This window comes from Sphaeramia orbicularis, chromosome 3 (assembly GCF_902148855.1).
Source record: "Sphaeramia orbicularis chromosome 3, fSphaOr1.1, whole genome shotgun sequence".
NCBI lineage: Eukaryota > Metazoa > Chordata > Actinopteri > Kurtiformes > Apogonidae > Sphaeramia > Sphaeramia orbicularis.
In genome coordinates this window covers 38,776,340-38,802,589 of record NC_043959.1, presented here as the reverse complement: position 1 = coordinate 38,802,589, position 26,250 = coordinate 38,776,340, and the positions used below count along the sequence as shown (strand labels likewise).

The 26,250-nt window shown below is 39.4% G+C and overlaps 1 protein-coding gene across 1 annotated transcript in view; it reads right to left on the bottom strand.

Moving 5' to 3' along the window:
• cd276 (CD276 molecule) overlaps positions 1–26,250 on the bottom strand; it is a 74,945-nt gene that overhangs the window by 24,658 nt on the left and 24,037 nt on the right. Inside the window, exon 5 of the mRNA XM_030131100.1 lies at positions 1,274–1,411. Coding sequence (XP_029986960.1) covers positions 1,274–1,411 — 138 coding nt within the window. The remainder of the gene's footprint in view (positions 1–1,273; positions 1,412–26,250) is intronic.

The window sequence follows — 26,250 nt, the reverse complement described above, 5'->3', positions numbered from 1 at the left end:
CAACCACAATTAGGTTGCACTTCCTTGGTTTCTGCCACCCCCCCACCCCCCCACTACCACCACACACACACACACACACAGACACACACACACACACACACACACACACACACATACACATACACACACACACACACACACACTTCTGAATATGTGCATAGCAATCATATTTTAAGCCATTTCACATCTGTATTCATATAGTATCAGTCTATCTGGAGTATAAGAGCCTGCCTGATATGTGAATAAGTCAGCGCTCCATTCTTGAGGTTCATGCTTGGAAAATACCAAAGGCTGCAAAAACATTGCTGGCAGGGGACAGAATAAAACTTAACATTTCAATAAGGTGGACAGTGAACGGCCACATAATCAGTCCTGCCTTCAGCGTTAGGGCTGCAGGCAGGTAAGCAGCTCCTCATCTGGTCCACCGAAGTAAAGGCCCCAGCAACCCTAGGAGCCCTTTGCCTGTGGGAGGAGCAGCATTATATTTTTCCCTTTCCATTTCATTTGATTTCATATGTTCCATGGAGCTATTTACTCTTTCCTCTGAGTCTGTGTCACTTCCATATTTATTTTTAAACCTCTGGGCCCTGGTGCAGACACTGGCTGACCTTTATTTAAATGTCTTCTCCACTCAGAGCAGATCTCATTACAGCAGAGCTGGTGGCTTTGCACTATCTATCTCATTTCAAAACTTTTTCTCTTTGCACTTGCGGCGATCCTCAGCCATTCCGCAACGCTAATTACCGGACCCGAGTAATGATGTTCCCCTCTGCCGAAGATATGTGTCCCACCATCCGTGATCCTGCCTATATGCATTAAGCAGAACTCCCTCTGGATTCTGAAAGTTCCTTTAGCAGTTAACATCTCATCACTGGTTTCTGCTCTATCTCACTTTGTCTAGTTGTGCCTCCCACATGATCTGGGTAACACATCGTAATTATGCATATCATCCACTGGCCCAGTATGTGAAGAGTTTAAGGAGTCATTCTGCATTTTAATAAAGAAGGGTTGAAAGTGCCTAAGAGCATGAGGTTAGCATCCATTATTCAGCAAGCCCTTGAAGTAGTCCAACAACCTTCAAGAAAAAACATGTTTTATTATTGCATATGTTACTGAGACGCTGCCACTACTGTACTGTCCCCTAATAAGGTGATACCTTGCTCTTATCTATCCCAGCGAATTAAACATGAATTGTCAAGAGAGCGCCTGTGAGTATGTACACTGGTGTAGAGCTCCATCCCCCTTCCCCCCCCACTCTTTTCTATTCCCCTACCTTCTCTCCTGGCCTCCTCGCAGCTCTCCTTGATCTTCCTGCGGCAGACAGCAGCCAGGGCAATGAGCAGGACCAGCAGACACACGGCCAGGCCAACAGTTACCCACAAAGCCACTGGGGGGAAGGCGATGTTCTGACCTGAAGCAAAGGGCACAGGGAGAGAAGGGGCAGAGAAGGGAGAGCATCATTATTCACTGTTGCAGAGCTAAAATAAGAGTACAACTGTCACTGCTGTATCCATCACCATTAGTTCAGCATTTGACAATTTGCTGCTGGAGTTTGTTGTCATAAAACTCCAGAATTATCCAGTGCTGCAGAACTACTAAAGCATAACATGATGACAGTGATTAGTGCCATCATGATCTTTGACAGTGATGACACATCTCCTCTGTTTTAGGGCTCGAGTTTCAGAAACATTGGATGCGTCTGAAAAGACATAAATGTGCACGAACCTTCGCTTTATGAGAGTCGACGATGAGCATCTTTAGTAGTGTCCAATTAAGACACTTGATTCTTCCAATTGGGTCCAGATGGCAGATAGCTTACCAGTCGCACAAGACTCTGTTGTCGTTTCACTCAAATAGCACTGGCACAGCATTAAGGGGATGTTGGCGTGAAATGTCCTTCTCCTTACCTTCTGCTACACATAGATCTCTTCTGATGAAATCGCTTTAATATTATAAAACCTTTCAAGGTCTAGAGAATCATTATTTTTAGTCTTATGCTTTAAAAGGGAATAAAGTAGAAAGAAGAAATATGCATATATAATAATAAGTCATGTAGATTTAAGTAGAATGTCGACATAGAATATGGGTTTTAACAGATATAATAACGCTATAATTTTTGGAGCGCATACTAGGATGACTCTAAATACAATTAGACATCAAACGGAGAGACAGTATCTTGGCAAATAGGAATGTGATGAGCAGAAATAAAAACTGGTCAGCAGGACAAAAAAGATCTCAGAGGCATGGCCAAATTTCCCAGGGGTATTCAGAATGAACAGAGGGAGAAGAAAAGAAAACAGCACAGCCACTAAATAGCTGTGAGCCTGGCTTTAGCACAACAGGCCTCCTTCAGAGAGTGTTCGCTCTGGGCAGATAATAATAAAAAAAAAAAAAAAAACACAACTGAAAAATGACTGGCATTGGAAAGAGGAAATGATGAAGCATCTGTAAGGACTTGGCATCAGCTATGAAGACAGGCAGACAGGCTATAATATCACCCAGCCAAGATGGAGGGCAAATAGAGGCATCCTTCTGGTTTTAGAAATGATCAATTCTCAGATGGAAATCCAGTCCATCTGATGCTGAGAAACAAATGCACCTGATTGTCCCACACAAAACAGTTAATTAGAGGCCAAAGAGGGGATGAGCAGGAGGAACGGGTATTCCCAATGACAGAAAGAAGCCATTTAAAAAAAGAAAAGTCACCTTTCTTTTTATCTATTACAGAAAACATAGCACATCAAAACGGAAAATACTCTAAACAATCTAAATGTGTAATTATAGGAGATTGTCTGGTTCTGCTGCAGCAAACTGGGATAAAGAACCAAATGTCAGAGAGAAAGGATAAAATCTGGAAAGTCAATCTTGTCATTTTGATGAAGCTGCGTATGCCTCCCCAGGCTAGTCATGACTGATGATGCTGTTGCTCAGTGTCCACCGAGCCCTTCGCTCTGCTATATTTAAAGAATGACCGTCTGAAAGCCTCCCCTAAAAAAAAAAAAAAAAAAAAAAAACATGTATGAAGGAGAAATAATTACATGAGAGCTGTGCATGCCTCGCTTAGTCAGAATACTAACAAATGTGTCTTCCCTTTAGTGATGAGTAAAGAAGATGCAGTGCTCTTTGTTTTTATTGTCTTTCTCATTCTCTTTTTATTCTCACACCTTTCCCACCATGCTCCCTCCCTCAAGGCAGACTGATAAAGACAAATGCCATAGTTGGCTATCATTGCTACGCCAGGGCCCATAGGGCTGCAGGATCATATTTTTCTTTTTCTCTTGTTTGATGATGTGATTTTGTTTTCTTCAGAAATAGATTTGTCTCTAATGGCTCTGTTTACCTATCCTCTCTTTCCCCCCTTTCCCCATTCCCTCTGTGCCTGAGTAAGGATGGAGTGCTTTGGGCTGCACTGTCACATTACCTTGAGTGTGCAGACTTCACAACTCTACCAAAACACAAAACTTCACCTTATGTACTTAGCATTTTCAAGACACCATGAATGTGTAGCACACATCGAAAAGTGAAAACGCATTATTCTTGAAATAATCAGACTTTACATAACATTTTTGCAATGTTGGAAGCAAAAAAAAAGGATCTATAAACTGACTGAAACAACACTAACACCCCTAAATGCCACTTACTCTCCAGGGTCTTGGCTGTATTTACATCTTTGCTCGTCTGCTGACGGCAACACTCAGTGATGGATGGATTCAGATGGATGAATGATGCTATTTTTACATGAAAGTCTGGAGTCATGATGAATTTCTGCACATTTGAACTGTTTTTATGGATCTTATTGGATAATCTGTATGTGATGGATTTCTGCATTAGTTAAAAGTGACACACCTAATCTATAATGATTTTGTAAATTTGTGTACAAATGTTTTTTGATAATACAGAAAGCAAGATTAGTTATTCTGTAAATATTACAAGTGGCCGACACCACTTTTAATAGATTGAAACAGTGCTGTGCAATTAAAGTATTTCCTGTTGCCTTTATTTATCTAAGACATTGCTATATTGCATGTACACTACACCTGTCATAAAATGTAAAGGTCATATTTATTGTATTTTGTAGATATACTGGGTGGACTTGAGCACAGAATCACCTCAACTATATAAATGTCTATATTTTACTCCTCTTTTGAGTTTTCATTACTCTTTTCTGCCTCCTTCTGATGCTGCAAATTCATTGGTGTGTGCGTTTTCAAATGACATTTTCTCCTCTTTCTTCTATATTTATATTATTTCAGTTTATTGTACTCACAAAATATGGAATTAAATAAGATCTAAGATACTAAAAAAAGGAATATGTTTGGTAAGTACAATTTTGCTTCATAAAGTTTATTGGAGGTTGTTTCAACCACATGTATGGAGCATCTACCACTCTTACTTCCAGTAGAAGCTGGTGCTTCATGAGGGGTTTGTTTCATAGGAGGCCACAGCAGACTGCTAAGATAAAAATAGATATTTAATGGGGGCAGGAAAGAGTATGATAAAACACTATGTCCATATGGAGCCCTAACACAGGGTGCATCACCAGTGAGAAATGAGGCTCCCTTAGTCTCTGGAAGACACTACAGGGGACTTGCACAGGGCCAGCTTAGGTATTGTTTGGGATTCAGTGAATACGAGTGCCAAGATTTGCAGGCATTTTTACAAGCCTGAGTGTCTTCTCTCCAGCACCTTTGGTGGAATAAAGTGCTCCTAAGACTCCCTTGCCTGTCATCTTGGTTCTGCAACGTGAAGACGGTGGAGATCAAAGCAGCTTTCTCTCCAACTGTCAGCCCAGTTTTACCTGCCTGGAAGAAACCTAGCCTCTTAAGCTGTGACCAAAGGAGAATAATGTCCCTTGACAGAAAGATGGCTTCAGGCTAAAAAGAGCCTCAAGGCTCATTGTAGACAAGCTAGAAGGATGAGGAAGAGGAGAGGAAGAGTCAATTAGGTTTTTCTTTCATTGTCAGGATGAACAACCTGGCCTTAACCAGCATGGTTGTGAAAACAGAAGAAGAGAGGGGACGACTGTTGATCACAGAAATGTAAGCTGGACTATAGGCTAGCCCAAGGGTTGAGCAGCACCAGTGGCCCAGCCCTGCTGTAGGGCTTATCCAGCCCTGGAGACCAGAGAGCACAGTTAGGCCAAAGACTGGATCTAGGCTTACACATCTCTCTAACATCGGGTCACATGGCAGATATAAAGGCATTCATTCAGATAATACTGTAAGGCAGGGAAGAAACAGTAAAGTGAGATATAAAACTCAGTGAGACATAACAGGAGCTCACACTTAAATCACATTCACCCAACACTGGTGAAGTGATTGATGTCTACTACCTCGCCAAGTGCAAACACGCTTGCAGACACTGGTGATTTAAACTTCTTTATTAAGTTTCCGTGTAGCACTACTGATCTCCGAGAAAAGAGATTGGCAGAAACAATAACAACAGTGCTAATGGAAAGAAGATGGCCTCAGTGTCATAGGACACGGATTAGCCAGAATGAAAAACATGAGCATGAATATTAGGATTACATTGAACCAATGACTTTGAATTTGTCTCAGCTTCAGTTTCAATTACCACCTATTATTATCAACCACAAAGGTGTCCATCAAATCCTCCGCACCCTCCCCTTTCAGACCCATGATAAGAAGCCTGTGACCACACATATTGTTCTTGAAATGATTCTGAACACCTCACCTCTCTGGAAGAGGACAAGAAGCTCACTTGTAGGAAAAACTTGGCAAACTGAGATGGATGGTGACAGGTTTTTGTCCTGTCAGCATCTTTGCTCTGAGCTTTCTCTCCTCTTTTTGCATTTCAATAAATTGCTTTTCAGTGAGATGCTACTTCACTGTCTTATTGGCATGCAGGAAGGCACTGCGCTCATCTCTAGGACGACCTAGCGCCCATTTTCTTATACAATTTGTTTGACATTATTGCCCTTCCCTTGACGCCATCAGCTCGTGGCAAACACGAGTGTATGATGTGCAGACGTGCACATTAAAACAGAGTAATGGCTCTGCATTTATAGGAATAAAGTTTCTAACAGCCCTGTTTTTTCCTCAGCAGGAGAACTATAAAAGCCATCTGGTGTTGGGGGAAGTGGAGGATGAGCAGGAGAGTAAAGTGGATGAGTGAGTTAGTCAGTGAAGGTTGGTGTGATGGGGTAGGCGGGTGAGTGGTCAAACAACCCAAAGGCAAAAGCATATGAGTGAAGGAGTTTGTGGGTTTGCAAGCAAGCAGGCATTAAGCTGGTATCTGCTTTAATACGAAACTGGCTGGAATCACAATAAGGGTTTTCTGGTGTCACTCTACACTCAACCTGTAAACTGTCTCTCAGACATGTCAGACTGCCGTTGACCTTTCTGCAATAGAGGGTTGGCTCACAGTTCTGAGATGCTCTACCCATCACTATGGATTCAGAATGAGCTACTGTGTTAAGGCTAAAATGACTCATAAGTGAATCTGATTGGCCCGCAGGTGAACGTTTCATGCAGCTAAATGGTAACAAAGACTGAAAAAGGTTGAACAAAGACATCAAGACGGTCTTAATTGCGGTAACTAAAAGAAGGTCAATACAGAATACAGGCTGGGATTGTTATGGCTCATACAAAATGAGATAGGTGGACTGTTACTTATCACCAATAAAAATCAGTGTAAAAAATGATTACATCTGAGAATCTTTGTTTAGTAACTAAGAGAGATGAGCTTCTTCATGGAACATGTTATTCAACCATGTAAGAAATCATCACATAGTTTGCAACAGATTCTTTCAAAGATGGATTGACAAGCAGTGGTCACAGAGAGGAGGGACATTTGTCATCCATGGAGTTAAAGGTGAAAATGTTAAGACAAAGGAGAAAAAGAGGTAGTACATTATATTAATGCTCAATAACAACATGGAAACAGAGTGTAATAGGTTGTAATAAAGAGGTAATAATGTAATAATAACACCTCCTGTAATACTAATGAAAATTAACGGAAGCATAAGTGGTTATTACCATATCATAATGCTTAACTTGAAAGATTAATGAAAATAAACACCTCAGGAACACCTAAAAAAACTGAATTTGCCTGGATTACTGTTTTCACAAGTTCATAAACAATATATCTGTGCATTCAAAGTTTATTTTGGTGTAGTCTAATGTTCTAACGGTATGAAATAAAACACAAAATAAGTACTTTGACATTCTGCAACCCTAATTCATGACTGAGACACAGGGATAATCACAAATGTTTCTTAGTGACACATCACTTACACTCAGCATTATTGTATTAAACAAAAAGAAAAAAAGTTTTTACACTCCGTAATTTCATTGGTTATTCTTAGAGTTATTACTACCTAACCTCTAATTTAAAAAGCTATTACACCGCTGTTACCATGTTGTTATAAATGTTACCATATTATTACTTTCAGTGCAACTTAAACTATTTTTCCTACTGGTGGTAGCCCAATAGTTGCATAACTGCCCTGAATCTAAAGTACCTACAGGTTTTTGGAGCGGCCTTGAAACCTAGTGATTAGTATATTTATACAAAATCAAAGCTTTAATAAGACTGTGTTGAGGTAATTAATCTAGATTACTATTTTCTTTAAGTATAGCATGAACATCCTAGGCTACCAATTATATACTGAGACTAATGCACACAAATACACAAGTATTTTATTCATTACACATCAAACTGTTTACTGGTGTTAGACTTCACCTATAATGCATACTTGTATGTTTATGATTACTATGGCTCATTCTGAATTTCAGTGGCATACACAATGCATCTGTGATGGCAGAAGTAATCTCTTAGTGTTATAAAAAGAAACCATTAAAAACAACGCTAGAACAAAAGACAAAAATCAACATATAATCACCATAGTCTCCTCAATAACCACCCAGAGGAGTTTAGTAGAAGCCTTTCTTGCATAGAACGTAGCCTTCAACACTTTCAAAGGGATGATTTTAAGTCTTATTCAGTGATGCCACTGGCAAGGTTAAAGTGATTTTTCTCATCTTTACAGTTACAGGTAATCCCATAGCTAGTCGACTGGCTAATTACGTGAATACGCAGCTCTGAGCCGACTGTGACTGTGTTACTGAGGCAGAGGCTATGTTGCAGGCAGAGACTCTGAGTATAAAATGGATTTTGAATGTCATGGCAAAAAGTGCACTTTGAGCATCGGCTAACTGTGTGTTAACCAGAGAGCCTTCACTTCATTTTCACACTAAAACATTTGCAATCACGCAATTCACATTTGTATGTTAAGAAAAAAAAAGTGAGTGAAGAAATGGAGTCAGACAGCTTAACAGAAACAGAACCAAACCATGAGGAAACATGTCAGCATGTATGAGCATGGGTTTAAGAATGTGCGTCTACTCTGACACATGCAGTACCTGCACTGGTATGAAATGAAAATGCAAAAAAAAAGAAAAAAAAAAAAGAAAAAGTCCTGTTCCTGAGCTTCTGTCCTGATGATAAGACAAGCCAGCTGTGGGAATACATTACACAGGCCTTAACTGTGCTATCTGTGCAAAGGCATGCAGCGGGAAAAGACAGATGGCTTTTCAAACAAAGGTGAAAACAATGACTTCATCAATTCATTCAACATAAAACCCGACCACAAATATTTAAAGCAAAACAAGGTTGTGAATTTGAAGTGCACACACGCACTCTAAAGCTATATATGATCATAACTTTAACTCTGAGGAATAAATTGTTACTATCCAAGACATTTAAATCACATTCTTTTGAAATTATGGGAGAAATATATACTATGATGGAATGTTATAACCTTCAATACTCAAACTATACTGTGATATAAATTCTATGTCATATTGAGAAGTCCGATCCCACCTAAGAGAATAAAAGTATGTGACATTACGGTCCGTCCATGTCATCTAACACCAGCTAGGCCCACTCTCTCAGAATATCCCATGTCCTTCTCAGCCCTACTGGGGCCTCAATTAAAAACTCCTCTGATGTCTAGTAACTGACAGAGACTCCATCACTTCCACACATCTCTCTCCACTGAGAGTGGCATTAAGATGTTGGAGGCAGAGTGGTTTATTGATTTTTCTTCTTTCTTTCTTTCTTTTTTTTGGTCGCTCCATTTCTTCACTAAGCCATCTTTGCAATGCAGACAGAACCTGGGCGCAGTAATCAGTTTGTGTTGTCTAAAGTTTTAATTAGCTTTAAAACATGGGCTGCCAGTGAGATGTTGAGGATATGTAGGACAGAATTACTAGTGACAGCTATCAGTACCAAAGCAGACTATCTGTCTGGTTGATAATGCCAAGTAAAAGAGCCAGGAGCACAGTGACAACGACAAATAGCTATTTAAGTGCCATTTAAAACAAAGACTATGCGTTAATCCTGCCTGGAGAACCTAAACCTTACTCTACACCTGAGCTACATTTAGTACATGTTGTAATAAACCTTATACAATTCATTTATATCTAATGCTTTAAAACTGTATTAACCCTTTATCGGGCAAGTGACTATTTTTTTGGTAATTTCCGCATACATTACAAGATAGTGATAGCAACAGTAACAGTGAGGACAGTGAGGCAACAATCTGAGGTCAAACGTGGTCTACAGGGTCTGTAAGGTCCACCTCTGCATGAACAGTGAGTGGACCTGCTTTGTTAGGTACCATGAAGTAATGGTACTAATGTAAGGAATGATGTTCAAAGGGAGAATGTGGATGTGGACAGGTGTCTGGATCAGCACTTATGTTGGTGTAATGTTCTAAAGTGATGTTCTAAAATGCATGTTCCTTTCACTTTACATGTGTTTTTCTTGTATTTTTTATTTACTTCTTGCATTTGTACTTTTTTTGTGCTACTTATGGGTAAGGAACCAAATACAGTAACTTCATTAACCCTGATTTTCTACATAACAATAAAACATTTTGAAAAATTTCACAAACATAATAAAGCCTTGTTATGTCCTCCTATAACACATTAAGGTTGAGTATTTCTGTGAGTGCCCTATAAGGGTTAATACATTTTTTTGGATACTGCAGGATCATGTGTAGGTTGGGTGCAGCTTCTGTAGTGATGTGGTCTCTGCTGAACCTGCATAGTGAACAGGGATTGTGAAATACAAGCGCTGAAATGAATTTCTTCACTGGGTGGCCAGACTTTCTCTACCAAGATCAGGTGAGGAGTTCAGAAATTCAGGAGAGACCCACAGTCGACCCCCCACTGCCCCACACTAAGTCTCAGTTGAGGTGGTTCAGACACCTGATAAGGATGGTCCAGAGGCCCCTCCCTTTGGAGGTTTACTGGGCACAGCCAACTAGGATTCCCTGGGAGGATTATATCTCCCAGTTGGCCTGGAAGCCCTTGAGGATTCCCCAGGAGGAGATGTGGGCCGTTTACAGGAGATGGAGAGGCTTGGGCATCTCCACTCCCTTTGCTATTACTGCAGACCTGAAACAGACCGAACACTTTGAAGAAAGGAGGGACACTCCTGGACACCTCAGCAATGGTAGTGTAGTATTCATGCTTATTTCTTTTTCTGCCACTTCTTAATAAGGCTAAATATCAGGCTCTTTAATGCATATAGGTTTCTCTGTGTTCAGAAGGTGAGCAAGTTTGTTTTTCTGCCATTATGTAATGGTCAATTCTTGCAGAGTTGGGTTTAAATCTGCAACATTTTGCACATTATATGTAGCAAGTTCAGTAAGTTCATCTATGCCTCAAAATGTCAGTGTTCATTAAAGCAACTTTAAATTTTAATCCTGATCCTTCCTGATTTGGCATACATAAAAGCATGAACAAGGCTCATTACACATAGAATGCTTAAGCAATGCATAGAGACAACCGTAAATAATGTTCAGTTCTTACACAACCCGAAAGCCACGATATTAAGGTGAATGAGCCACAACTCTATTGTGCTTATTCCAATGGCTCATTGCACCAGAAACAAAACTGCTTCTTGAAACTCTCTGTAAGTGAACACATATTGCCCACAGAACTCCTGTGTTGCATCAGTGTAGTGCAAAGTGGGTGAGAAATATTATCCAGGATATGATCTTTAACATGGCAGTTACTGAAACATCCATTCCAGCATTCATTTAAGTCGGGGAACACACCCAGTGATTGCACTTGCTTTTGTAATCATCATTAGGAGCTCTTTTATTTCACTTTGGACCACAGTGCATCTTTAATAGTATGCTAATCAGGACCAAAATATAGCTTTTATTACCCCGCCCCTGAAGGGGAGGCAAAGGGTATTGTTTTTGATTCGGTTTATTTGTTTGTTTGTTAACATTCCAGCAGCAAAACTATTGGTTGAATTCATACCAAATTGAATTTATAGATTGCCAGTGAGCCAGAATAGATGTGGTTGCATTTTGGAAAAGTAGGTCAAAGTTCAAATTTTTTATGAATTTTTAAAATATTTTTTCTTCTCTCATTTCCTTATAGGGGACAAAATTTCAAATGTCTATAAAAACATCAATTTTGTTTCAAATTACTACAAACTTGGCACATATATAGAGGCAATTGAAATGCTGACATCAGCACATGCAGAGGCATGATGACATCAGCTGGATCGATGCCAAAATAAGCAACAATACGTGCAAGGGGCGGGGTTGTGCCTGGGACCACTTGTTTCTAATATGGTCTGGTTAAAATGCAGAAAGCAATATCTCTCAAAATTTCCCTCAGTCTGATCCCATGTTAGACTTTGAAAAGTAATACTAAAATTAATATTTACTTATAAAGAACTAAGGTCAGTTGAAATCCCTGAAAACAGTTGTTGCTTAGATGAAAACACATCTAATACTAAGAGACGGAGTATATGCTTAACCATATATCACAAAGCAATACAAAGTTCTATCCAAAACATTAAAGAACTGCCCAGACCTCTTCAAAGACAAGAGTTCTTAGTATGCTTCTCCCACTGCAGTATTACTAGGAGAATATATAATGACGTTTTTTTTTTTTTTTAAAGACATGTCTCTGTATGTCTTTGCCTAGGGCTCTCATTATAAAACAGCATTTCTCATTTTCCTCTGCTGCAGTCTTTGGTGGTTACTGGAGAGACAGATGAATATTCTCAAAGCACTTGAGCTAGGCCTGGCTCAGACTTTGGAACAGGTCAGCTCATTTCTGTTCGTCCAGATGCGAAAAATAAATAAATAAATAAAATAAAAAATAATGGTACAACCACACAATAATTTGCTCAGTTGGGACGTAAACAAATAAAAACAATGATAAGAAAAAACAATGCATTTGATGCATTTATGAAGGTTAGAGGTCACATTTAGATTGTGAGTAAAACCACAGGTGCTAAAGGGGATCAGTATTTTATTCATCTAAGTTTCCCAGGGAAACATTTCTACCAACAGCCCTTCCAATGTATTCATTTATTTTAAACAGCTTAAATGTGTGTCAGGGAAAAGTACAATCATACAATGCTTAGTTGTACTCCTTTTTCTAACTTGCAAAGCCTTATTAAAACCTTTGTCATAAACAGTTGGAGAGAAGTGCACAATTGCTTTCATGCTGCATTCACTGACATTTTTACAGTAGTTTAGACTATTTATAGCTTGAACAAAGGCAGCAGTGACTTCCATTGTCACAGAAAATGATTAAAAATATGCACTTTAAAGATTTTAGACTTTTAAACACCAAGCTACGTTTCAATGACCATTAAGGACTCAAAATGGATCAATACATGAAGCATGTGTTAGAAAATATTACCATTAATTGAGTGTAAATCATTTAACATCCCCTTCCCTCACTTTGGACTGGCTAATTGTCTTTGAGTTTATGTTAAATAACTTGTAACCAAAAGCTGCATGCAAAAATCAGTAAGAGTGTCATTATTTATGGCTGAGATTATCTAAAAATGTAACATTTATGGCAAATTTATAGACTTTTTTTTATTGCAGTCATATTATTAAAGCAGAAAAAGTTACTGGAGGCTATACTTGACAGTTCTTTGAAAAGAGTCCCTAACAATGCCTGTAAGCTGTTCTAAAATCACCATCAAGTGCAGCTTCTCATGGCTTATTGCTTAAACATACTTTGTCTCCTTCCAGCACATTTAAAATATGATATCTTCGACAGACTGAAAAAGTGACACTGTAAATCTCTTCCTCAGTGGAATACAGCTATAATCACAGTCTCACCACTCGTGTGTAGCTAAGTTATTTAGCCTGAGAAAGTGTGCAGCCAGTGGCTAAGAAAGGTGTCAGAGACAATATGTTCAAACCAGCGTCCCACAAGGGTGGAACTTTCAACAAGACTAATATATTATGTCTAAAACAAGGCTCACCAACGAACAAATAAGGACATTTATCCTCACATTTACTATGGGCAGCAGTAAAAGCAGAGTAGATCTGGAAAAAAGTCTAAGGAAGAGCCAACACAAAAGATTAAACACAGTTGATTCTGTAAAGCAGCTTGGGGCTCTGTGAGACTCCTTCCTTCCCAACAGCTACTCTTTAGCTGTCCTTGAGCGAGGTATTAACCCCCAAAACTTTTGAAGTTGCTCAGTGACTGGCTGAACGACTCACTGTTGGTTCCCAGGTGTGAGTGTGTGAACCAGGCCAGTGCTATAAACGGCGTGTATGCTAAGCAAGCATTTTCTAAGTAAACAAAAACTGCCTTCTATACTTGAGCCGTGACTTTGTCTTTGCAAACTTCAGTCTGAGTTGTGCCATCGTCAACTTTCAGCTCAACTAACTTTTAGATCACTGAAAACCATTTTCATTAATGTATTCAAAATCACGCTGAGGCGTAGATTAAAATGACATCAGATACTGGAATGTCCACATTTACAAGATTTTGAATGGCTTTGACAATCATAATAACACTGGTCTACAATTTTTTAGAAATGATTTGCTTCAGAGATTAAATGTGCTAAATGCTACGTATTTTAATAAGATTAATTGGAAAATAAATGACAAAAGTGCCGGTTTGCTGATGTTTTCAAGGTATATGATTAAGTGTTATTACACCATTTATATTGGTTTATGTACATTTATATAACAGTTTTATAAATCTTCCACTAAATAGAACCTGTAAAGTGAATGTATTCTAATGTGCAGACAGTGTTTTGAAGTAGATCTTGTAGCTCTGAGACAAATATTCCTTTTGAGTCAAACCCATTCTCTCGTTAATTCTTGAATTTCACATTTTGACCCAAGGCTGTATCTTGGAAAGTTCAGCCAACCAGCATTTTTACTTGATTTTTCTTTATCAGTGACTCTCATGTGGTAAAATTACATTACTTTTATTCTGGAAGCATTTTCCTTGTAGACCAGTGTAATAATAATAATAATAATAATAATAATAATAATAATAATAATAATAATAATAATGAATTGGATTTCTGTAGCTTTCTTTTCAAGGCATCCAAAGCGCTTTACATTATTGATCCTTTATTCATTCACTCACACATTCACACTCGGGTGGTGGTAAACTATGTTTGTCGCCACAGCTGCCCTTCATACACCAGTGTGAGTGACACTGGAGGCAAGGTGGGTGAAATGTCTTCCCAAAGGACACAACAGCACATGACTAGGACAGCCGGGATTTGAACTGCCAACCCTTCAGTTATTGGACGACCATTCGTTCCAGACAGGACACTCATTGGTGCAGTAATTTAACTTTTACTACAAGAAACGTGCAAAGCATCAACCTGAGTCTTAACCAGTCGCATGTATTATACTGTATGTGTGTACACAGCATATAATACATACAGCTTATACATCACTAGGTGGTTATTGATTCTCCAAGTAATTAGTCCCTGAAACTCTTCTTCAGTATATACAATGGACCCCAGTGCATACTGTAAACGACAAGGACACCTTGAAGCAAAGATGAAAATGAGTTTGTCCTCTTTTTCTCTCTTTTTATAATATTTCACCACTATGATGAGCACTACTGCCAGCTTTGAAGTTATCTGTCCCTTGCTTCGAAATATATGATGAATAACAAGGAAATATCGGGGAAAACAGTTTAAGACATTCTTGTAGAATCAGTGGCAGATTTACAATGTACAGGATTACAACTTGAATCCTATTTTACTCTGTAACCTTGACAGCTTCTTTTCCTGCTTTGGAGTACCGGCTCTAATTCTTCTTGTGGTACACAATACGAAACAGGACACACTGGCTTTCATTGCTGTGCTGAGGCAGCACATATTTTAAATCTATAAACAGTTACTTCATCATGTCCACAATGTCATCACATTATGTTATGTGGCTTTACTGACATGCAGCAAAATAGTGAAATCCAAGGACATCAGCTGTCAGCTAGCAAACACCGTCATATATACATAAACATCCATGCAACTCCCATTCAGTGTGTATGTATGATATCAAACAACTGAAAACAGACCACTCTTATTGGAGTTTAAAGTATAAGGTAGAAATTGTACACTACATGTATGCGCGTAACTTTTCAAAAGCTTAAAGATGTTTAAGGTGTCGGTGAATATGGATGCAATAAATACTATTGTGACACGTTAAATCATATCTGTAAAACTGTCACATATATTCAGTTTTCATTCTGTTTCCAAACATTACTTCAGCTGAACTGAATTTCTTGTTTCCGCACACAACGATGATACTGTGAAAGACTCTCATAAATGTAACTGTTTAGATTGCTTAACCCCTGTAACAACCACATCAAGAAAATGACTCGACATTACAAATGGCATCACTCTTCATCTGGTGGAGTAAGTGGCTGAAAGCATTGAGACAGATACATTATAGATATGACAGACTCTGTTGGTGTGGGTCACTGAGCTGTCTCTGCCATTGACAGAGAGTTGCGCTTACACGGCAACACACACGAGGAGGGCAAGTGATGAAATTAAACACAGTTGACAATATTAATAAGGTAAGAGGAGTGAGTTTGTTTCCTTGCGGACAGTTTGTATGTAATGAGCTGCAAGTTGTCAGGCTCTGGGGAGACAGGCGTGGCCACAGAGTCCGAGCCAGTGGGAAGATCTTAATGCAACCTGATGGGAATGTGAGTCATCGCAGGCCGCTGTCCATTCAAACTGGTATCATATGGAGCACGACCACAGCATGGCTTAATCACAGCCATTACTGTGATATTTGACACTGGGGTTGAATTAAGGGCTCTGTAATAGGTGCGTTTCTTATCACGCAGTGAGTCAGTGGGTGCTTACGTACATTCATGTCAAGCTGTCAGTTCAGGGGGAGGTGAGGGAGCCTTGAACTCTCCTCCTCTGGGACGCAGCCACACTCAGTCTGTCCTTAACTTCCATTTCACACTTGGTAATCAATTACTGGTCTCTAGAGCTATCGAAGAAAGAGCTACCTATCCTGAGAATAAAGCTGAATCTCTCAATGCCTCCTAATTGAAAACACATTATATCGCCAGACAATGCTCTTTGTGTAGAGCCAGCTACTAATTTGAACTGTTTGCATCCACAGAACAAAGCAATTTACTGAGGTTGCAAACATCCTTTGCAGGACAATAATTCATGGTGTTATCGGATGCAAGGTTTAAACATCAAATAAACGGACTGAATAATTAAATAACTAAACTTTGAAGGTGTGCCCAGCCCTTTGTCGGTGGCTATTCTCCCAGTGACTCTCAAAAGCTGAAACTAATATGATTTCATATCGTGAAGCCAAGACTGATGCCAGACCTCCCGAAACCAATCCCTCTTACAGGATTTAGCAGGAGCTGTGTGAAATGTACACTGCAGGGCCTCACCGGTCCCAATGACAGTCCTCGCTGTGAGTCCAAATCAAAATGAATGCGATCAATTACAAAAGAGGGCTTTTGTGCTTTACCGCCGTCATAAATATAGCGTCCCGAAAAGAGACGCAAGTGAGGACAGAGAATGACAGGTTTCAACCAGGCTGGAGACAGGCATTACGATGTCTGAAAGCTGTTTGTTGGACAGGGGGCAGGTGGTGAACTCATATAGACCTGATGTAATGGTCATGGGGAAAAATGGGCTCTGCTTTGGAGAAAAAAAGGACATATTTGACTAGTACTACATAGACTGGAGACATTTCATAAAAAAGATAAACAAAACATTAACCTGTAAAACCTTGGGTTCAGTGGGTTTTAGTGGTAGAGAAATAATACTTCTACTGTCTATCTGCTTAGTGTTAGCTTAGCACTGCAAAGTGTGTTGCACTGGTCTTTTGTTTTATTAAATTATTCATGACACGCTGGTCTGTGACTGATGGATTGTTTTCAATATTTGCCCATTTCAGTGCTTGTTTGGATTGTATTATGTTGTCTGATAATTAGTTTTATTGAGCTTTTAGCTGACGTTCTTTTGGTTACATGGATGTATAGCGTGTGTGTATTGCTACAAGCCTCACGTAGCATTACCATGGCAACAGAGACGGAACTGTGGCTGTGGCCGGTAACGGCCAGATCATGGCAGTGGAATATAAGGAAGTAACTTAAACAATTTTGAGCCATTATATTCTACTATATACTTTTACTCCACATAATTCACTTGCAGTTAAACAACACATAGCATGATAATGTGAATGGTAGAGATGATAAAATAGAACATAGGACAAAATGAGTACAGAAGTTTCACTAATGTGTACAACTTGTATTATCTGAGGCATCACTGACATGCCAATCAGCGCCCTTGTTATATCATGTGTATCATGCCTCTTGTTGCCACAGTACTGTGGCGATATATGGTCTATACATCAGTGCATTCTTTTGTGCATCTTGCTACCACAGTACTGTGGCAGTTGATGGAAGGACAAATTAGTGATAGTGCATAGGCTACTATCACTAATTTGTTGTTTCTTATATAGTATAGAATATGAATTATTTTTGTAAATTCTCTATATGTTGTCGTTTTATGGTGTTCTTTGCTCTGTGCAGTCAGTAAGATTGAGGCTGGAGAAAGTGGGCAGAGCTTCATGTTAGATGTGGCAGTGTGTCATGTTACCTCTCAGTTCTGTGTCAGTTCTGAGTCAGTTCAGTGTAATGAGTGCTGTGCTCCGAATTCTGCACTCTGAACGTTGTCGAAGTGGCAGATTTATATCAATCAGATTTATACCAACCGGCACCCCCTGGTTGAAAATCTGCAGAAAAAAATGCTACTTTGACCAGAAATCGAACCTGAATCTTCCATGTTGCAGTCTGAAGTGTTACCTATTGAGCTAAATCTCCACTGACTTTCAACTTGACCTATTTGCTATCTGACTGCTTTGGTACTTTTGGGACGTGACGTTGCAGGATGTGACAAATTACCAGTCTACCCATGATATAACGAAGGTGCTGACTGGCTCTGTGGTAATACACAAACTGATATTTCATGCCACAGTACTGTGCCAATAGCCACTTCATTAAAATAATCCCTTTACAACAACGTCCAAACACTTTACTCGAAGTTCAGCAGGTTAAAATGAATGAACTGAACCTTTTTTCCTCAAACATAATTTCCAACAGTTGAAAGAAATTTGTTTTAACAGGGTTTAGAAGTTGCAGTCAAATTAAAGACGATTACTGTACAGAGCCATATGTACATCTAAATCAACAGAGAAAGCAATGGTCTCTGAGCTCAGCTGAGATCTGGCTCTTATCACTGACAGTTGAGTATGCAGATATAAAGGCAGTCCTGAAGAGCTACGATTATTCATTCTTTGTGATTGTGGTGTTGTTGAAGATCACTTTGATTTTGTGTCCTATTGCCTTTTGTACGGTGACTTGAGGAATTATCCATCTGAAAAGACTCTGAAGAATCCTGATTTGTTTTGGTCGTCTGGTGCTGATATGTTGAGTTGTCTTTTTAGTTTGGAGACTTTTGTTTTTGGCAAGATTTACAGAGAATGCCTGTTTTCTGAGACACAAGACACTGAATCCAATACTACAAGATTTCTTTTATGTAAATTGAATGTTATGGAATGTATTTACTTGGAATTTGAGAAACTGTGAATTATGAGCTGTCGTGGTTTCATCCAAGTTTCTTCACCATTCTGATGAGCTAATAGGAGCTGGGCACCAGAAATCAGTGCATTTCTATAAAAATCATATAATTAGCTTATATGATATTTTGCATTACTATACCACTGATGTGCCTATTAATATACGAGGGCTGTTCAATAAGTTCATGGCCTCACCCAGAAATACTGGTTGTTATAATACAGGATGTTACATTCTTTCATGATGGGATAGTGATGCTTGAACATCGATGGACCAAGTGCATTGCTGTAAATGGAGATTATGTTGAAAAATAAAATATAAATTACCAGTCTGTGTTGTTCTGTTCTGGGTGAGGCCATGAACTTATTGAACGGCCCTCGTATACAATTGGCTCTCCAGTGAAAAATAGAATTAAAATGCTCTGATGTATGCATTTGTTAGCGATGAACACAGAAGAATAACCTCCTACAATATAATATTGTATTTGACACTTAAAGTACATTTGCTGATTATACTGTACTGCAATTTTAATAAGCAATATTTTTAACTCAGGTCTTTTAGTGTGTCTACCCTGTGGTATTTTTAATTTTATATAAGTAATTCCTGTCAACTTCTGACCATTAATACCAATCTCCTCTAGCTCATTGCCTTTATTTAATGTCTACTTCTCTGAATTGTTCTCTACATAATAAAACTGCAAATTAAATCACCAACCAAAGCAATAAATAATAATAACAAAAAGAAGAAGAAGAAGAAGAATACTTTCATGCTAAAGAGTAACAATGGTAGGGGTCTGGAATAAAGCGAAAACAAATCTCAGGCCAAAAAAAGCTCATCTATGGAGCAGTCCATAGACCAGAAACTGCTCACAAATGAATCCCACCCAACAATCCTTCAGAGCCGCCAACAGTAAGACTGGGAGCATGACAAATAACATTGCTTGGCCCATAATACAAGGATAAAATTTCTCTTACTGAAGGCCCAGAAGAGGACTTTCAGACGCAGTGACAGCAGCAAGTGGCCGAAGTTAATAATCCTGATAGGAATTAATGTGCTTACAATAATGCCATTGCTGTCCACCTGAATTTATTTTAGATTGCCTACATTACTTCATCTGTCTATTTGCTTGTTTTTCCTGGCTGGGTTCCTGATAAGACAGAGCACACATTCAGCAAGAGAAAGAAGGTCTGTTTGTGCACTGGACACTAATTAATACAGTGCTCCATTGGGAAAGTTGCCTGCTTGCTGCTCTACTGACAACACATTCATTTATACTGCTGTTTTCTGCTTCTCAGAAGGCTCTGTTAATTGCATTTAAATTAGCCCTTGTTCAGTAGAGAAGAGGGAACAGTAGTGTTGTTTGTTACAGACGCTGGAAGCAAAAGTATGATTTCGGAAAGCATATTAGCCCAAAGTTGACTGGCAGAGCTTTTGATAGAACATCCTACCACAGAAAGTCACCAACATGCTTGTAAAATATCTCATGATTAATTGCAATTAGCCGTTTGCAATGTTCCCACAACACAACAGTGGCTCTAATGAGAGAACCTTTGAACCATCAGATCAGTTCCTCTGCCGGTTTGGCCCTTTGGCAGTGCTTGCAAGGCAATGCTCACACTCCAATTTAAGGCACAAAGTGCTTCAAACCATTGCATAATATTTTCAGAGACTGTGGTGAAAAATTCTATAAGTAACCTGATATTATTCACAGAAAACACTTACTGGGTGAGTTCTAAGAAACAATTCAGGACTAGGGTTTTATGGCTAGAGTAAACGTGGCAGGTAGTGATTTAGATAGCAACGCTGTGTCAGGATCAAACTCTGAAGATATAATAATATACTAAGGAGAGGACAGGAGGAGAAGACAATGAGTCGAACAAACACTGCTAAGTGAAATGAATAGGTTAGCGCTCTCACACAGACCAGCTACCATTAGTACCAGCATTAGACTCCATCTTCACAGGGCAAGTGTCTGCAGAGCAATTACAGATATTTTTAAAACTTCGATTCATGCTTGATTCACAGTCAGACAATAGGAAACGCTTTCCTCAGGGACAGGAAACCCTCAGTAGGGTCATACCTGGACAAGCGTAAACTGGATTAGAAAAATGGAAAAATCTGATGGGAAACTGAGAACGAACGAGAGCCGGGGATCATGTGAAGAGATGTAGTATTCAATGTAACTCTCATGGTGTATTATTGAAAAAAAAAGACCCATCATGAAGGTGATGACACTAGGAAATTCCCTGGAGTGTGTGGACTCTATAGAAGATTCAGAGGACATTAATATTAGTAGCAAAGCCCGGCTGTGTGAGGTCCCATAGAGAAAAAAAAAGACACAAAGTGATACTGAGGCAGGGCTTCACATTTCAGTCGTGACCATTTGCTATCACTTTTGAAATGTTTTATTATAATTTTTTTAATACTCGTTATTTATGAAAGTTTTTTTTAACAGATACAAAAACAAAAAACAGAACAAATAGGTCGTGAGATCAAGTGGTTACAAAGATTGCATTGTTTAGGCAAACAACACAATTTTTACACTCAACGGTCTATAAATTTGTCTTACAGGTTATGTAAATGTGTCATTTTTCCCAACGTTCTTCACCCAATTCTTTCTGCAGTCGTATTGTGTAGGTCATCTGTTCTAGTAAATGGAGATGTTTTACAGTATTGATAAAGACAGTCATCGGTGGACATTCTATCTTAAGCCAGTATTTTGTAATGGTAAATGTTTTATTTATTCCAATAATTATTATTATTTATCATATGAAACACCAGGAGCTACTGAAAAATGCTGCATGTGTCAGATAGAGTGATGACAGTATAGTACTAATACAATCAGGGTAACCTCACAATTGTTCTGCCATTCAATGAGAATTTATTTTTCAAGAAAGAAGATCACTAAGACCTTATTGTGCTAACACAGCTCCAAATAACTACTGAGGACAATCAGATGACATATCAGCGGGTGAGTTAGCGGAATGGGCCATGCAGTTTACATGGCTGAGATACTGCACAGAATGGAACACCAAATATTGTATGGCATTAATTTTTTGCAATATTTGAGAGAAAAACTACGCTAAGTAACTGCATTTTAAGCATGAAAGACTCATGCGGCACATTCAGCACGGGCAGTGTTAGAGTTATGCTTTATAAAAATGACATTCATTCTTCTGTATTATTTTAAGAATATAAAATATATTTTACATCCCTAAATCCAATAATATCCATCATATTTTATTGTGGACATGAGTTCTGCCCAGGAGCATTGTGCAGCCAACTCTGTAAGCACGCATTTCCTTCTGTTTCATAAAGAAGAAACATGTCGGCTAATGCCAAAACAAGGCTCAGTGATGTGTTTTTGATTCCGGTTTGGTTCTCAGATAACAGTGGAACTCTATACAGAGGAATAAGTCAGTTCAGATTACATTTACACACACATGACCATTTGTTGGATGAATTCACTGCATTTCTTTGATAAAACATGGAATAATTATGAATGGGTTGGTTTATCCTGTATGTTGGTGCTCTAATTTATTGCTGGTGCCCCCAACAATACTGTACATTTAATATAAAATTTACATTAAAATCATTTCCATTGCGAGTGATGTAAACTCTGCCTTGGAGCTCTGTACTAATGCACAACACTGTAACCAGAGAGGCAAAAAGGTCAGTGTCATTATCAACAAAACAGGTTTCCAAACTTGATATTTTGTGTAAATAAACCATGTTACTACTGTAGTATTTTTATACATGATGTTTTGTCTTTGTGTGTTTGAGACTCAAGGTTTTGCATCGACATGCATCAAGTATAATTTATTTTGGACAGAGCACAGTTTCTCTAAAGACAACCTAAACCACACATTGTGCTGTACCCGCTGGTGATATGCCAAAGAAGCCTAAGAAATATCAGAGTATAGATGCTGGACCTACATCCGTGATACTGCCATTGACTTGTTTGTGTTTTCTAAGTGCCAGGACACCAGGGAATGTGAAGGAAATCCACAAAAACATGAGACAACAATGCCAGCACCATACTGACGGGACTGAGACTGGAAGAAAATCTGGGATCCTCTTCCTGTGAAGCAATAGTGCTAACCACTGTGGCACTGTGTTGCCAAGTGAATGCCAGAGCGCCAACTGGATTGTAATATTCAGCAGAAAGTCTACACCACGTGGGGTGATCTCCCTCCCCAGTAGAAAGTGCATCTCCTGCCTGTCAGGCCATAATGCCACAACTCTGAGCTCAGCAAACATTTTCGTCTCCATCTTGCTTTCTGTCATCCACTTCTCACCCCCCCCCCCCCAAACCCTGTCTCCCGAGCTCCCGCTCTCTATCTCCCTGCCTCATCTCTCTATCTCCTCCCTTTCCCCACTCCATCTATCTCCATCCGCACAGTGTTCACTGTAAATGCTGTGCCAGCATAGTGATGCCTGGGAAATGGCGCCATCCTCATTGAGAGAGCAGGCAGACGGAGTGGGGGTGGTGCTGGAGGGGGGGTTCAGTGACAGGCCCTGAAACACAGCCATCACACAGCACACTGAAGCAATCACACAGCTCCAGTAGATGGGATATAAAGCCAAAGCTCCACATTCAGAAAAAGGATCAGTAAAAAATGATAGGATATAGACTCTTTATCCTCCAAAAGTCAAAAAACATGATTCTTTCAGAGGGGAACAAAGTGGTCAGAAATGGTTGGAAGTGAGAGGCAGTACAGCCAATCAAGACAGGAGGAGGATGAGGAGGAGGGCGGGGGTGGTACACAAGCATGCCGGCTGGGCAAGCAGACAGGCCATGGTTCATTTGAGGAGCGAAGCTGCTCCTTTCCATCATTTGACTGTTCATTAATACCAGCTGCTCCTACGAGTTTTCCCACAACTAAGCCTTTCTAGACTTAGTAGAAGAAGTACCCAAACTGAGGGACAGAAAACATCGCTTATTTCACAACATGACTTAAAGACTTAAAGAAGTGTGTTTGCAAACATACTGAGTGTGTTTGCCAGTATGCATGTGACACTTGCATAACTTTTTGGCTATCACAATGCTTCTGGTGGTAATGGCCTTGGTGATGACTATAAAACAAGTAAGACTAACATGGATGGCTTAGCACAGACTCTAAGAGTAGCTCATACCACCCCACATCGCACTCTGCTTAGTGTGGGTAAAGGGTTCATTTTCTCAAAATTAACCTTGTCAAACTCCTGTTCTGCCTGGGGGAGATTTGTATTACTATTGTAATTTTTCAATCAGAGATTGGGGAGAGTGTGAAATTTTAACATGGTCGTTCACTCCCCCACCCCCCCACCCCCCCACCCCCCCAATCCTCTCACACATTCTCTCTCCCACTCACTCTCTTTCTTTCCCATTTCTTACTGTTTTCTTTTTAAATCCATTTTCCAGTCTCCATTTTGTTTTTAAGCAGATTTTACTATTCTTTTAATGGAATTCTTCACTGCCTGAGCATGATGCCCAGTGTGCGGTGTTTGTTAGTGCATACAGTCGACAGTGCGTTTGCTATATCAACTCAAGCTCTGTATACTCCACACTCTGCTACACCAGCAGAGTTCTGCTAGGTCAAAATTAATTACAGAAGCTGTTAAGCACACACCAGCTGTTGTAAACAAATGCAAAATACATTTTCATTTCAAACAAGCCCCTTGTATCACGGCACACAAAATACTGTAAATCTTCTGTGTGTTTACTTACAACTTTGGCCATCATCAAGCTGTGCTGGTGCTCCTACTGAGAAATTACTCATGTTCACCATATACCCGACTGCTGGAAATTCCAATCATCATTTTTTCATTAATGGTTTTCTGCAGTTCAGTTTTGGCTTTTGTTCCTCTGCTGTCCCTTTCTTAATCTTACATGCTTTACTACATCCCACTTCAATAACTCTATTTCTCTTTGGACCTTTAGTTTTTTTTTGGTTGGTTTTTCTCTTGGGCTCTTTCTTTGACAGGGACTTTTCAGCGACGATTCTTATTTTTGTGACTGGGAAGCAGGAAAACCACATAGAAAAGTCAAAGCCTAAAAACTGTCCAGTATTGCTACAGATTTTCAGTGCCATTTATGTAAGTCTTACCATACTTTAATGTCACTTGTGGAGGGTATCTTATTAAACTTCAACAATTAGGCGGTTTATCATAGACGGTTAACATGTAAATCTTTTCTAATCAAAAGAGAAGGAAAAAGTTGAAAATATCATTGTGCCACATTCTGTATCTTAAACGATACAAATCCAGAATCCCGGCATTTATATAAAAAACAGCCTGACATACCATTTGTAGTTGTGAAATGGAGGCGACAAAAACTGAGATGAAAGGTAATACAACCATCATCTTCATTTCAGCTGAACTAGAAACAGCACATTAAATCCAGCGATGGAAGACAGGAGCCACACACTATTTTTACACTGTTACTTTACTGTCGTATATCAATCTCTCACTTCCTGAACAGTTCCTCTGACTGGTTATCTGTGGTGTTTTGAAAGAAACCAGCTAAACTGTTAGAAAGGCCACCTTCCTTCAGCCGTCCAGCGAGCCTGCCCTGCCAATCGGCCATCCTGTTTCCAGACAGCACAGTCATTTCCCAGCCCAGTGGAGCAGCACTCCCTGACCTCTGCCTCGACCTCCGCCTCAACGGCCCGAGCTTCAGCACTAGCTCCAGCCCAGAGAACAGGCTCAGGCCACCTCTACTTATTTATGAGCCATTTCACACAGTGCTGCTCCCATTAGAGACCCAGCCTTGGCCCACCTTACACGGTGCTCTCCTTGCACTTAACATAGAAGTACACCAGCCAGGGAGGGGGGCGGTGGGTGGGTTGAGGAAACCATTAGACCTTTCACATAGGTATTGTCACACAGCCAGCTCAAAATTACATCAAACAATCAAAGATAGGCAAACATATCAATCTACTTCCTGGTTATTTCCTGCAGACAGCTACTAGGAGACCAATCACTCCATCTAGTTTGGTCTTTTATTACTGTATTGCCTTTTGAAAAATGTGATGAATAGCTATTTGACTCTCCTCAGGGAAATAATCACCCACTGATGTAATTTAACAATGCGCAAGAAAGGATGGGTTATGCTTATTAGACCGTAATTGGACATTTCATTATTTCTCATTCATTTCTTTGCTGCTGAACTGTTACTCTTAGCAGGAAACAGAAGGACTTGGAAAGACAAAGATAATCTTGAGTTTCCACAGCATAAAAATTTGACTGGCGGATGAATTTACAAAAGCATACAAGACTTTAATAAGAAACTCAGCCTATGCATGAGTGAAAACAAGATTAGTTTGTGCTTCTAACATTCAAACACTGCAGGAAATCAGTGAATATTAACTTG